This window comes from Canis lupus, chromosome 17 (genome assembly GCF_003254725.2).
Source record: "Canis lupus dingo isolate Sandy chromosome 17, ASM325472v2, whole genome shotgun sequence".
Taxonomy (NCBI): domain Eukaryota; kingdom Metazoa; phylum Chordata; class Mammalia; order Carnivora; family Canidae; genus Canis; species Canis lupus.
Window position 1 is genome coordinate 23,149,092 of NC_064259.1, and position 15,698 is coordinate 23,164,789.

Below are 15,698 nucleotides of genomic sequence, written 5' to 3' on the forward strand. Positions count from 1 at the left end.
GCATATCACTCAGTGCTCATTCCATCAAGTGCACTGGTTTTAATGACAGCGAATGGAGGGCTCCTTCCCTGCAGGCCCAGTTAGCCCCTGCGGACCTGAGGGGGCCTGCTGGTGGCCTTCTGTCCCCATCTCAGTAGCCCCCAGGCTAATGGAAGCTGACTCCTTTATCACCACAGGGCTGACATCAGGGCAGAAAGGCCCCAGGGTGCTCTGTTCCCTGGGGGGATGTCTGTGTGCGTGCTTACATATGAGGTGGAAGGCAGAGGTGGCTGCAGGTCCTGCAAGGTCGGAAAATCAGCTGCTGGGAACTCACCTGCCCTTAGGTCAAATGGGTCCCATCCCACTTCCTGGGCCCCTTTCATTCTTGCAGCTCACAGAGGCAGAGCTGCTTCCACGTTTTGGAGAGGGAACGAGAATGAGGGAAGCCCACTTTCTCTCTCCCCAGACGTTGTTCTGTCCTGAGAACACGGGCTTAAAATATTCTAGTCACAGGCAGGCTATTCAAATAAAATAGAATTTCAAACCGCACGGGGCTTGTTGAGACATTCAGGCTTCTGGGCTCTGTGAAAGGCAGGGGGAGGGGCGGAGACGGCCCCCTCCCCCACCCCAGCCTCCAGTCCTCTTTATTACCAGCAGCTGCGATGCTAGACACATCCGAGGGTGTCTCCCAGCCAAGGCGAGCGGAGCAGATCTGACAGCAAGGGATCACATGAAAGCCACCACAAGGCTCCCCTCCCCCGGTGGCAACTTTAATTATTTGAACTGGAGCTCAGCAAAATAAAAATAAAAATAAAATAAAATCGGAATATTGTAAGTGGCTCTCCAGTTTCCCTACAGAGAATAGCTTGGGGAACACACACACACACACACACACACACACACAAAATACAACACTCTTTCTTGTTTGTGGCTGGGCTCGGCAACAGTCTTTAAATATTCATGCCCCATATGCAAGTGTGCGGAGCGATGGAGGAGCAGGCGGTGTCTGCACCAGGCCAGCCAGCGAGAGGCTCTGGCCAGCCGTGGGCCCTGCAGACATCTGGAGGCAGGAGGCTGGAGCCCGTGGGCTTCTGGAACACCCGGGAAGGTGACTGGCACAAAGGCACATCCTGGCTATGTCTCCACGATCGGTAGGCATCTCACCAGTTGTGGAGTGTCATGCTTTCCACGCCCCTTCTGTCTCCACCACCTATGTACCCCCCACCACCCTGTGTCATTTCTCACCAGGTCGGACTCATTTTTCTAGAAGGCAAGTTACATCACAGGTAGCAGAGGAAAACTCTCTGCATGGACTCAGAATGTATTTTGGACACAACTGGCAGGCACATCTATGGCCAATGACTCAAGTGTCATTGTACATCCAGATCGCTGAGGGTGGGATTTGAAATAGCAGATTCCCAGGCCCCGCTCTGGGGTGTCAGCCTGGTGACCCAGGGTGGGGGCCCAAGAATCGTACCGGTTGCATTTTCCAAGTGCCTGCGTCTGGAGAAACAGAAGCCTACCAGTCAGGTTGTATCTAGATTTTCAAGGAAATGCATGGAAGGTGATGGCAGTTCCCTTTTGGGAATCCACTGATGACTGTGGGGTTTCTTGAGGGAGAATTTGGAGATATTCTGGAATTACTTCAACTCCCAAGAGTTGGAGGGACTCTAGGGCTCCCAGAACTGTGTCTATGTTTAGAGAAGATGCTCAGTGCTGGGTGTCAGCCTCTTGGTCTCTGTGGCCTTGACCCTCATCAGAGACCTTCACCCCCCTCTGCCTTGTGTCACCTTCCCATACTCAGCCCTATGGCCAATGAAAGCTCCTTTAGAGTTGGTGGGGTTTGAAGGCCCCTGGTTAACCCCACACAATTTCACACAGCAATGCAGCATCCCCTGTCACTGATATTTGCCAACCTGGGAGGAGGAAACCAACTTGCTGCCTTCTGCATTTAGGATCTGAATAAAATAAATGGCAAGGCTTACCAACCCGGAAATGCATATTTCTATTTTGGTTATTTATTTTTCTGATGAAAACATTTCCTCCAACACTGGGAATTCGGGACCCATCAGCACCAGATGAATGGTCTGCAAACCTGAATGTGAACTAGCGTTGTGAGCTGAGAGCGGAATGGACTCACTGCCTCCCCTTCATTACTCCTGCTGAGCCAAGTTCTGGAAAAGGGCAGGAAATAGCAGAAATAGCCCAGAGCAAATTTGACTAGAGGGGAAATAAAACAGGCCAGTAAAACAAAACACCTGTTTAAGCTATTGATCAACCAAAGGTTATCAAGGAAATGATGAAGTATTAGAAAAATAACATTTTTAACCTTGACATTTCTTACACTAAAATTAGGCTCCTGTTAAATCCAGTGAAGAATAAGTTTAAAAATCAGAGGCTTTTAAGGATCCCCCTGACCTCTCAGGAAGGCCAACCACCTCTCCTCATTTAGATTTGCCTTTTGAGATGCCTTCCTTCCCAGGTGTCTGCTTGGAGGCATCGCAGAAATGTCAGCGATGACTGTGCAATCCACCATCTGCATCAGTTAGTGGAATTTCTCAAATACGATTTAATGTAATGAATCTATTCTTTGTGCCCTGACTTCTTCCAAAAGGACTTAAGGTGGCTCACAGAGATACAAAAACTCTAGTAAGATAACAAACTAACTAGAAAAGGTGAGAAATTGGCTTGGAAAATCGAGGAGGGTGTAAGACTGTTAGGCACTACACTTCACGAACCCCCATTTGCTTACTAAGAGGGGAGCCTCAGATTTAATTTGACCATTCTCCTGATTACAAAAAAAAAAAAAAATCACTGATAAATGTGTTCCATTCTTATTTGTTTTTGCCAGTGAGTTTGTATTGCACGAGAAGCCCGGAGGGCTTGAGTCTGGCTGCCACAGAAAGCCTGTCTCCCGGCACCTCCCTGGGGCTTCTCTGAGCCAGCGCAGAGGAAGCAAGTCCGGTCAGCTTCATGAAGTTCACAGCCTGAAAGGAGGCAAATTGCTCAGGGGGCCACATAGCTATTCCTGAAACAAAGCCAGGAAGGGATTTCTCCTGTGACTTTCCAGAAAGAGGGGATTGGCCAAATCTAGACTATGTGTCGGCTTTCTACTCCGTGCAAGATGTTGATGTGATGTCGTGGTGATGCAAAGAAGCACAAGCAGGCGGGGCTCTCGGAGAACTTGCAATCTGGTTTTTGGCTCATGTCTTTTCCCTCCTTCCCCATTCTCCTTTCTTGTGTTTACTCAGGGTGCCAGGCACTGTTGGCTAACTAGTGTCATGCTTACTTTGTGCCAGACGCTGTGATAAGTCCTAAATACATATCAACCTACTGAATCCTTTCCTCTTTGGGGTAGACGTTCCTACTGTGTCCACTTTCCAAGTGTTAAAACTGAGGCCCTGAGACCTTAGGTTATTGACTTCCCAAACTGTACAGCCAATCAGTGGTGGAATCTTGCTTGGACTCAGGCAATGGATTCCGGAGTCCATGAGCTTAATCACTGGGCCATGTTTGGGTCTGAGCACATTTCTTGTTCTTTGGAGATTACGACCTTATGCTAAGAAACATGGCACAAGACCCTCAGTCCACACATTAAAAACGTTACAGCCACAGGGACCATCTAGGTAAGTGGCTTTGGAGGTACCTCACTGAATGTTATGGATATCTTTGTGAATTTATGTAGATTAGATTTTTGATGCTCTATAAAAGTTGAAATGTATTACAAGAGCTTGATATTTATAAAAAGGATTGTGTTACTCTCCCCTGTTACGCCTTGGAAGTATTTTCTGGGTTTGCTTACATTGAGGCCCCACTGCAAAGAGTTTAGTGCAGCTGGGTACAGGTGTTTAAGGCAAGATTCTCCACAGGCGGGACTTCACCACTCTGGTGCATGCCCTCTGCCTAAAAGATGACAAAAATGTCATCTTGTCCTCCCCCTAGGAGAATGAGGAACCCAACCGTCCAGGCTACTTGGCTTATGTTTGGGCTCATCTGGAAGTGCCCAAGGTGAGGGGTGGGAGGAAAAGTCCAAGAACTATGGGAACAGCAAGACTTGCCTCACATGGAGAGTTCTTCATTGGGGCAGGAAACGTAGCACTGGTCACTGTAGCACTTTCAGAAGTAGGGACGTCAGTGGTGCTGAGCGACAGGGCGTGGCCTGGGGCAGAGAGGAAAAGAGTCAGAAATGCACCATCTTCATGCACTGAAGGGCCTCAGGATGCAGGGTTAATGGGCTCTGCACTCTTCTTCTCTAGGCTTGGAACATCTTTGAGGACACAGCTTTCTGCTGCCTCCAATGGATAGGACAGTCTACTTGTCACTGTCAACAAAACTTGGCTCACGCTAAGGTCTTCCTTCCAAACACCCTGTAATATCCCAGCATCACACATCTGGGCTGCTGCACACCTGATCTCGCCAGGTCTCCAGCTTTAGCCCATAGCCCAGGAGTAGTCTGGAGCACGCTGGACTCTACCACCCCCACCCCTCCTCATTTCCAATCCTGCCAGCCTGTTGACCTCCAGTGGTCTCCATGACCTTCTCTCTCTCCCACTAGGTCATCCTGATCCCCATGACCTGATCAGGAAGTCTTATTCTTTGTGTTTTCTCATCGATCAGTCTGCAAACCTGGAAGAACATGAGCCCCCAACCCCACATGGTGAAGAAGAAGGATCTGTAAACCTCCAGCCAACTATAGAACATTTTGTAGATGGTCAGTGCTATGGAATCGGATACCAGGGTGCACTCACAACATTTTAGGTGCACCACAGAACCCCACATAGGGCTTTACTCATTCATTTCTGCTTTTCTCTCTTAGCAAAGTCTGTTATTGGGTTACTACTAAATAGTAGATTCAAATGGATCCAGGGCAGAGTAGCCAAGATAGGCCAGAAAGCCTAGAAAACATGTGACCCATCCTTGAGGAAACTCTGTGACCAGGGAGAGAGAGGGCCTCATAGGGTGGGTGGGTCACAACTAGAGTCTTCAAATATCTGAGGGGCTGCTTTGGTGAGAGAGGGAACAGGTTAGTTCTGAGGGGCACCAGGAGACAGTATGATCCATGAGCAGAATTTACAGAGAGGTGGAGCTTATCTCCGGGAAAGGAAAACTGATCTTGGATTTGCAGCAATCAGTGCAAAGAATTACTTTAGGAGGCAGTGAAAGCCTCCTATCATTAGAGGTATCCAGCCAGGACTGGACACTTCCTTGCTGTGGGTGCCGTGGGAGGTTACCAAACTGAGAGCAGAGGCAGGAAAATCATGTCATGCTTTGAGTTCCATTTCTGTTCTTTTCTCAACAGGGTGCTGAGGATGATGCAGTATGAGGATTCCAGAGGAGAAACAGGAAGTCTGGGGTCTCCTCTCTGTTGAGGGGCCCTGCAGAACTCTCCTGTGGCTGCGGTAATGCAGTCTGCATCCTCACAGGCCAAAGCCAGCTCACTCAGGACCAAGGACAGGACTGCGTGGGCTCTGGGATCCCCAGTGGTGGATCTGGACATTGTCTTCTCTCACACTTTGATCATCATCACTATTATCATTGATTCTTAAAGGGATCCCTGGGATATATGATCTCTGCTTGGAAAGAGAGGGATTTGGTACAAGGGGCTCTAGCTCCACAAAGATAAGACAAATGCAGGGGAGAGAAGGAGACAGTGAGCCCTCACCCTTAACCCCAGCTCTATGCTGCAGCGAAGTGGGCCACAGGGCCTGCCCAGGCCTAGCTACTGGGTAGAGCCCAAAGCTGGGCCCGTGGCTGGGGGTCTGGCCTCTCCAGCAGCCCAAATCTGGCCTCACTGACGCCAGCCTCGTTGCTCCCTCATTCCATGCCCCAGCCATGTCTCCAGTGTGGAGTCAGCTCACCCAGGTGTGGGTGGCCATCTATTGAGTGTGTGGAGGCCTTTGTCCCTCTAGCAGCCAAGCATAGGCAGTGGGAGGATGGGCTCTGGCACTGGGAAGGTGGGAGTTGCTAATTAGAACTGGGCAGGAATGGGAGATGTGGCTGAGGAGGCAAGGCTCCAGGGAATGGACCAGATGTGGGGCAAGGTTCCCTGGGCACAACCTTGGGCCCAACGACACAAGGCCTCCCTGTGCCTCAGCCTCCCTGTAGGGGGCTATGGTTTTCCTGACCTCTCCGTGAGTTACGTGCCAGACACAAAGTAGGTCCTTAACAAACGCTTAGGGAATAAATGAATGCTTATTATTGTTGCCACCCTTCTTATCTTTTAGCCAATCCATCCAGGCTTTTATTTTAGGGAATAAAAGGTGACATCTATCTTGGCCTGATTTAATTATTCTGAAGCCCAGGAAGTCTGGAGGGAATTTTGAGCAAGTACCCCAGGGCAAGCTCTGGGCAGTCACATTGGTTTGCCCTGCAGGGGTGGGAGGTCCAGCTGTCTTGGGATAGCGCCCTAAGTCTCTGGTTTGGCCAGATGGGCACCAGGGGGAAGGAAAGAGAGTAGCACTACCTCGATGATCCTGGACCCGGGCATCCTTCAGAGTCCTGACCTGCCACCGGGGGTTGTGGGGTGTGAGTATGCCCTGGCTCCAGCCACAGAAGCCATTCTCGAAGTTGCAGTAAAAGCCAGCAGGGAGTTGACCTGCAGGGAGAGCACAGGGGCACGGTCATTTCTTGCACTGCCAGAAGCAAAAGAGGCCAATATAAAGTAACATTAGCCAGGCATGACCCAAGTATCCCCACCAACACCAGCTCCCCAGCCAGACCCTTGATGTCTAATGATAGTGATGATGATGAAAAGAAGCCCTGGTCCCTAACTTCTACATGTGAATATGTACAATTTTCTGATTTTCAGAAAAGAAAATACTAATAACAATAATAATAGCACAGCAACATGGGAATAACCCAGTTTTATATGTGACAGAAGAGAGCTCAAAAATATTAAGCAAGCTGACCAAGGTCACACAGCCAGCAGATAACACAGTTGGCCTTGAACCTGGGTCTTCTGCTTCTAATTTTTTTTTTTTTTTATGATAGTCACACTCAGAGAGAGAGAGAGAGAGAGAGAGGCAGAGACATAGGCAGAGGGAGAAGCAGGCTCCATGCACCGGGAGCCCGACGTGGGATTCGATCCCGGGTCTCCAGGATCGCGCCCTGGGCCAAAGGCAGGCGCCAAACCGCTGTGCCACCCCGGGATCCCAGTCTTCTGCTTCTAAATCTGGGCTCCTTATTCGGACCCACAATGAATATGACCCCAGGAGAAGGTACTATAATACATTTCTAATGGTCGACACAGTGACAAGAACCTGATGGTGGTAGTGGTAGTGTTGGTGGCACATGGTTGGGTCCCTCAATCACCCCTGTCTGCAGAGACACATATTGCTCACACTTCCCACTTACCCCCCCTTATTTCCCACCTCCCTTCCAGTGAAGGGAAGCCACATGAATAGCTCTGGCCCATGAAATGTGAGTGGAAATGATGTGTGTCTTCTGGATTGAAGCTGCCAAGAGGCCCTGTGCAATTCTTCAGTCTCCCTCTCCCTGCTGAAGTGGCCAAGGGGAGTTCTTGTTCCTGAGACCACTGCTGTTGGACCGTGGGGCCCCTGCCAGCCTGGGTCCCCAAGAGATCCTGTGGAACCCACCCCTCCGCTTTGGTTCATAGGTACTGTAAATGTTATGTTAGGCCCCTGAAATTTGGGGATAGTTTATTACTGCTCTAACCTACCTTATCCTGACCAAGCAATGCCAGCCACGGGGCCTTTTTATATCATCTGTTGGCTCAGCATAAAGGGCCCTGTTACCCTTTTCTCTACATCAGGCTGACCCCAGGTCCCAGTGAAAAGGCCACAATCAGCTTTATGACCATATATTTCCCAAGTGCCCGCAGAAGGAGGAGGAAAGGAGAAGAGGGTCAGAGAGAGCTCACTTTCTGAGGCTTTATCAGGGAACTGCTGCAGGGAAGGCACCCAGCCCCAGGAGCTAGTGGGTCATTGCAGGCTATTCTGATAGCACCAACAGCCCCAGGCCAGGCTGGGGAGAAGCAGCAGGACTATGTCTCCTGGGCAGGAGGAAAGGTGCTCTAGCTGGACCCACCTCTCTCTGTGTCCTTCCTCTGTCTCAGCCTTCCCGGCAATGGCAGGCTGACAAAGAGGGCCCTCACGCTTCCTGGCTGTGACAGCACCTTAGTGAATTATTACTCATTTCCCCCTGATTCTCTGTGCATTTCACACAGAGGCAGAATTATAAATTAAAACCGGCTGTCACTGACTTTGAGCATCTCTTCCCATTTATACCCCCCTGAAGAAATCATTTTCCCCCCAAGCCCTGCATGTTCCTCTGATTAAAAATCCAAAAGCTAAGGAGATCTTTCTGTTTTATTTTTTATGCCCCCTCAAGGGACCCCACATCCACTTCTTTTGCAAAAACTAACTGGTAGCTGGAAGTGACCTTCCATGAAGCGTCCTTTACAAGCATGCTTTAAACCAGGGACCATGATGGAAAATTCTAGCAGGCAATGGCTCCTGGTAGAAGGAGGAGGCAGGACTGGGTTGAAGCCTTCATGGCTTATCACCCCCTCCTTCTTTTATGAGTAGAGGTAGAGAAGTTAGCCTCAACAGTCCTGGAATCCGGACACCTGGCAGTAGCCCTCACCTGCTGCTTTCTGCTGTGTGATGCTAGGCAAGTCACTTCTTTTCCTCAGAGACTTAGCTCCATCATTTATAACATGGGGGTAATATTAGTGTCTATTTCACAGGGCTGTTTTGAGGGTAAATAAGAGTATAGAATTTTGTAAGCAGATAGGGTTGAGCAAATACAGAGTGGTAGTGGCATTATTAATCATCGATCACTCCTGGTGCAGGAGACTTCATCAGAGCATGAACCAAAATAGCCAACATTTCCCTGGGGGTAGAGACAGATACCTCAGCTGCCTCTCTGAAAATGCCCATGGTAGCTCTGCCTATGCCTTCCACCTGGACAGGAATGAGGAAAACCATTGGCATTCTCTAACTTCTGGAAGACCATCCTTGTCTTGGTTCTGCATAAGATCCAGGGTGAGCTGGGATTGGAAACCCCTTTCTTTTTGGCTGATTGAATAAAGGGGGAGGAGATAGGTAAAATAATTAGGTAAACAGACAAGTTATGTGAATCTGAAAGCATTGTAGGGTGGAAGGGGGTGCAGGAAGAGAGGACCGCTGCTCTTGCCAGCACGGCAGTTGTGTGCTGAACGAGAAGCCATGCCTGAGGAAACTGGTGGGGTGGTGGTGGGGGCATCAGAACAAAGACCTTTGGTGCATTAGGTCAGATTTGGGACACTGCTGCCAGGGCCAATGGCTGAGCATTACTTCGACGCACAGAGTTGAGTCCAGTGGTTTCAACTCCTTTGATTTCTCCTCTCATTGACCCCAAGCATCTACTCAGCACTGGGCATGCTGTAGGACTAAAATACTTATTTGCTGAATTAAAAAAATTTTTTATTGGTGTTCAATTTGCCAACATATAGCATAACACCCAGTGCTCATCCTGCCAAGTGCCCCCCTCAGTGCCCATCACCCAGTCACCCCAACCCCCCACCCACTTCCCCTTCCACTACCCCTTGTTCATTTCCCAGAGTTAGGTGTCTTTCATATTTCATTACCCTCACTGATATTTTCACTCATTTTCTCTCCTTTCCCTTTATTCCCTTTCACTAATTTTTATATTCCCCAAACGAATGAGACCATATAATATTTGTCCTTTTCCAATTGACTTATTTCACTCAGCATAATACCCTCCAGGTCCCTCCATGTCGATTTATTTGCTGAAGTAAATGGGAGTGAGCTCTGTCATCCAACCCTTTATTACTCAAAATGTGCTTCGGGGACTAGACACACCCATCTCACCATTGGTGAAACCGTTGGAAGTGCAGAATCTCAGGCTACCAGGCCCTTCACCACCTACTGAGTGAGAATCTGCATTTCTAACGTTTTCCAGGTGGTTCCTAAGCACCTTCCTGGTTGAGAAGTAATACCCTAGCGATCCTTTTACTTCATCTTACTTCATCAGCTGGATGGCCAAATCAGGCTGTGTGGGGGTCAATCAATCCTGCAAACATTTGGCAATTATGACACCTGATTCCACTGTAAGAGAGACAAATTGGTAGAGTCACAAAGATGTGGCCTCAGCAGGGCCTGCAGGAAGCTGCCAAGTGTAAACTCCAGGCCAAATGACACTACTTCTTTTCCTTCCTGTGTGACAGCTCTGTTAACATTTTTGATAAATATGTGTTATACACTTCCTTGAAAATATAGTCATGGGAAAAAATGCTAGAAGAAATACATCATCATATTATGGTTATCTCTGTATGTCTGAGAGGGAGGATTACGGGCAATAGTTATTTTATTTTCTCCTGTGTACTTTTCTAGATTTTCCAAATATTTTACAACCAATATGTTTTATTTTACAATAAAGAAATAAACTTAAAAAACTGTTTTTTTGCCTGATAGGAAGAGAGTCCCCACCAAACACATGAGATTATTGAATACATGAAAGGGAAACGAGCTGCCTGTAATACTCCGTGAGTCAATGACCCATTAGGGGAGGAAGTCGAGACATGACCCTTTTCTGGGAAGTTACAGGCCATTGAGGCAATGCTTGACACACAGGAAACCCTGAAGACACCCTTTGATGGGTTCCAGCATCCAAGGATATCTCACTTGGATCAGCAATGTTTAACTGGAAAGAGGGAAGGAGGATGGCAGGTGGTGTGTGGCTTGGAGTATGCAATGTGAAGGGACACATTCATGATTGGACGTAGGGAAGCAAGGGCAATGCCACCTCCATTTCAGGTACCCTACTTATCCTGGCTTGAAATGTTGCTCAGGGTTTAGTCTGATAATCTGATTGAAGTTGTGTATGGACTTCCTTCTGGAGCAAGTATGGGAGTTGATGGGATACAACCTACTTTCTCATCCAAATTCCAACCATGGCAGGGCTTACGTAACAACCTTGGCCAGAGATTAGTGACCCTCACTCATGGGGGTTCCTTAGAACTGGACATTCCCGACAAGGCTTGGGTGACCACCTGTTTAGAGAATACATTCTAACAGATTCCAGACTACTTGGGAAGGACCAGGTGATGTCAAGACCATTGTCCTAAATGCATCACAAACATCAACACATCAGCAGGCATCACATTCTAAGTCATGTTACAGTTGAGGAAATAAGCCCAGAGAGGGGAGACAAATGATCTGAGCTCCCCTCTCCTGCAGAGAAATGTTGTAGCAGAACCCTGGACCTTCCTTAACTTTTCCTTTCCTGCTCTTCTTCTCCAGTAGATATGTACCTAGTGTTGTGCTTGGCACAGCCAACCACTGGAAACTCATATAAGAAATGAGACTGGCCAGTAGTGGTTCAGACTGGGTCTGAACTGCTGCTCGGCCACTGGCTAACAGTTTCTTGGACTTTAGGTTCCTCATCTCTAAGATGGGTATAATAGCATCCCATAGGATTATTTTGAGGACAAAATAAGTTCATCTGCGAAAAGGATTTGGACAGTTACTGGCACACAGTGAATGCTCAATAAATGTTAGCCATCATCATCATGATCATGATCATCATCATTATCTTCTTCTTTATGAGAATGTTTTCTAGAATCAACATCAGTCAATGTGATAGGGAAAACTGTAATGATGCCAGACAGGATGGGGCACACTAAAAACAAAAAGGATATTTGCTAAGAGTACTGCCGAGATCAGAGTAGCAAAAAGATTGAAATAACCCTCCTTCTGAATTGAACTTCTCCTCCAAGCAACTGATTTCTGTAGCAAAGAACTCAGTGGGAGTGTTCTCCAGGGTGGAGCTGTCATTCTGAGAGCTGGTCAGAGCAGCTTTTCAAGTGTGGCTGGAAAGGCCTCTGGGCCCCAGGAACCTGCCCTCCATACGGGAGACAGGCTGTCCTCAAGCTTAGAGCTGGCCCTGTAAATCCATTAATGGCAACCCCAGAATGGTAAGAAAATGCCCCAAGCCCACAGTAATGGGCTGGATCCCACAGACTAGATGCTCTAATCATGGCTCTGTTCCTGACATGCTGTGTGACCCTGAACAAATCAATTACCTTCTCTGTGCTTTCATTCTCCCAATTGTAAATCAGGGCATGGCCGGCCTGAACTGTGTCCCAGCTGGGAAGTGGGAATCAAAAAACTTTGAAAAGGCAGAAGCAAAATCACACAGCTCAGATGCACTGCTGGAAATACTGCAGGGGCCGATAACTAGAGAGACATACACAGACCCCTGCCCGGGACAACGTGGGTGGGCTGGCTTCATTTTGGTCCACATGTACAGTGAGAGCTTTGTACAAAAGACCAGGAACAGTGTGGGATAAACAAAGGGCTTACCTGCAAGTCTATACTGAGTTTTATCTAAACAACCACAATTCCATCATTACTGAAAAACTTCACTGGAAAGTTTTATATAAAAAAGAAGGTTTTCAAATTGAAAAATGGATTTTCTTTATTGCTTCATTTAAAAGAGAATAAATAAAACCTTTTCTCCCCCCAAGGGAAAGTCTGGCCTCCAGATGATGAAGGGGATAATGTTAACTTTTTTTTAAAAAAGATATTATTTATTTATTTGAGAGACAGAGAAAGAGTGCATTAGAGAGAAGTCACACGCAGGGAGGAGGGGTAGACGGAGCAGGAGATTCTCCACTGAGCAGGGAGCCTGATGAAGGACTCAATCCCAGGACCCTGGGATCATGATCCAAGCTGAAGGCAGATGCTCAGTCGACTGAGCCACCCAGGTGCCCTACCATTAACTTTTAAAAGCCATTTTGCAGGCCATAATGTCTTAGGGCCAGTGTATCTGAGAGGCGAGGTACTTGCTTCTGTGTCTGGGCCCCATGGCATCCCAGGCATGTATCCCACATCCGTTCCCTACTGTGTCTCACTCCCTGCCCCCCTGCTGGATTTTCAGCACTCTGAAGACAGGTGCTGTGTTATTCATCTCTGCTGTATTCAGGCTCTAGTATATGATATATGGGTTTTATAAGTGTTTGTGGTTTCCCTGGCATAGATGTGAAAACTTCTCAAGTGTATACTTGGAGCCAGGCTGCTGCTGAGAACACCAGATTCAGAGAGAGTGAGCACTACTAGGCTGGGAGTCTAACTCTGTCCCCAGCTCCCAGTGAGATTTCAAAACAGTAGTTTGTTTTGGTCTATGGGGACCAACTTTCCCAACTCATTTAGTCATTTTATATTTTTTATTTATTTATTTATTTATTTATTTATTTATTTATTTATTTATTTTAAAAGATTTTTATTCATTCATTTGACAGATAGAGAGTGAGAGAGAGAGACAGAGAGAGCACACAAGCAGGGGTAGCAGCAGGCAGAGGCAGAGAGAAAGAGGGAGAAGCAAATCGCTGCCCTGCTGCAGAGCAGGGAACCTGACTGGACTCGGGGCTCTATCCCAGAACCCTGGGATCATGACCTGAGCCAAAGGCTGATGCTTAACTGACTGAGCCACCCAGGCACCCCACATTTAGTCATTTTAAATCAACAAATAGTTAGTGCACCACCTATATGGTGCTAGGAGATATTGGTATGGGGGTGAGTACCAGATTTTGTCTGCCCAGAGAGAGGGAGACAAACATGGAAACCACCTTCATGAAATGGAATGGATGCACGCCCACTAGCCGGACAAAAATAAAAAGACATCATTCTAAGTGTTGACAATGTAGAGAAATTAGAAGCTTTACCCATTCCTAGTGGAATGTCAGATGGTGTAGCTACTTTGGAAAACAGCCTAGAAGTTTTTTAAAAGTTAAATACAGAGCTGACCCAGTAATTTACTCCTAGGTATATAATCCAAGAGAAATGAAAACATCTGTCCATACAAAAATTTGTACACGAATGTGCAAAGAGGCATAATTTGTAATACCCAGAAGGTAGAAACAACTCACGTGCGCATCAACTGATGAATAGATGAACAAATGTGCTATTAGTCATACAATGAAATAGTATGTGGCAGTAAAAACGGAATGAAGTATTTCCATGTGACTTAACAGGGGTGGGCCTTGAAAACATTATGAGAAGTGAAAGAAGTTAACAGCAAAAGAATACATAATGTATGATTCCATTGATATGAAATGCCCCAAATAAATTTATAGAAACAGAAAGTAGATTTAGGAGTTAGTTGCTGAGGGCTAGTGGTTCGTGGGGGAGGGGGTGCAGGGGATGTGAGATTGGAGGGAAATGAGGAAAGATTACTAGGGGTTATCTTTGGAGTGATAAAAATGTTCTAAAATTGGATTGTAGTGATGGTGGCACGGCCCTGTGACCATACTAAACAATACCAAAGTGTGTACTTTAAATGGGTGAATTGTATGGTATGTGAATTATATTTCTAAAAGCTGTTAATAAAAAATAATAGATATGGTGGATGGATGCACCCATGGGGGAGTCTAGAGGAAGAGGAACCAACTATACTTGTTGGGGTGATACTTGTGAGAGGTTTCTCAGAAGTGTTGACTCGGGGGATCCCTGGGTGGCTCAGCGGTTTGGTGCCTGCCTTTGGCCCAGGGCGTGATCCTGGAGTCCCACGTCAGGCTCCTGGCATGGAACCTGCTTCTCCCTCCTCCTCTCTCTCTGTCTATCATAAATAAATAAATAAATCTAAAAAAAAAAAAAAAAAAAGAAGTGTTGACTCTGAGGTGAGTCTTTTTAAAAATGTTTTTGATTATTTGAGAGAGAGAGAGTGAGAGAGAGAGGGGAGGTGGGGCGAGAGCATGGCAGAGGGAGAGGGAGAAGCAGATTCCCCACAGAGCAGGGACCCCAGCACGGGGCTTGATCACAGGACCCTGAGATCATGATCTGAGCCAAAGGCAGGTGCTTAACTGACTGAGCCACCCAGGAGCCCTGGAGGTGAGTCTTGAAGGAGCAGATGTGACCAGAGAAGGAAAGGGCATTCTGGTCCAGGGGTACCATGAGCAAAGCCATGGAGGGGTGGTCTGATACAGCTGGCGCTGGGGTACATGGAAGCCTGGGAGGATGGGAGGGCCAGGTGGGTGGCGGAAGATAAGGCCCGGAGAGCGAGGGGAGTGTGGGCATACAGGGCTTCTAACATCATGTTCCTAAATTAGGCTTTACCCTGTACATCTCTGTACCACGAGGATGCTGAGAGCATAGCTTACAAGATCTTGTTTGGTTCTTAACTTAACCCTGTCTCTTGAAAACTGTGTAGCTTTTGGAAGTCACCACTGAGAGGATACATGGTAAGGAAGGGTGTCCAAGCTCGCATGCCTGGAGCGATGGGGGCAGGGGGTGGAGGCACAGGCTGGGTTGGGGTGGGTGGGGCAGGGGGGCTGCATCTACTCACTGCACAGCTGGCCCTCGTCTTCTCCCTGGGCGCAGTCCTGGTGGAAGTCACAGGCCTGGCCTAGCTGGAGCACCGTCCCATTCCAGCAGGTGAAGGAGCTCTGCAAGGCCATCTTGGAGCCTGGGGATGTTCCTGGAGAGCACACAGACACACATGCCATCGGTCAGTTTGGGTGGCTCTGTGGGAAGGCTCAGGGACAGCATCACTCTGCCCTGTCACATTCCAAGGTCTGACTGAGATGCACACATCTCAATCTGGTTACACGTGGGGCCAACACCAAGAGGCTGAGAGGAAGTCGAAGCCTTAACACCCCACCCCCTAGGCCACTGGAGGTTCCTCACTTTCTAGTGATGGCAAATAGCAGAGTGGCCCTAGGTTTGGTCCACATTCCTTCAACGCTGTGGGTTCCTCAA

At 47.8% G+C, this 15,698-nt stretch overlaps 1 protein-coding gene across 1 annotated transcript in view; it reads right to left on the reverse strand.

The window, feature by feature from the left end:
* The window catches only part of ALK (ALK receptor tyrosine kinase), a 680,397-nt gene that overhangs the window by 111,787 nt on the left and 552,912 nt on the right, over positions 1-15,698 (reverse strand). The window contains exons 6-8 of the mRNA XM_035700451.2: positions 15,286-15,417; positions 6,443-6,574; positions 4,038-4,138 (exon numbers count right to left, since the gene is read on the reverse strand). Of these exons, the coding sequence (XP_035556344.2) occupies positions 4,038-4,138; positions 6,443-6,574; positions 15,286-15,417 (365 nt within the window). The remainder of the gene's footprint in view (positions 1-4,037; positions 4,139-6,442; positions 6,575-15,285; positions 15,418-15,698) is intronic.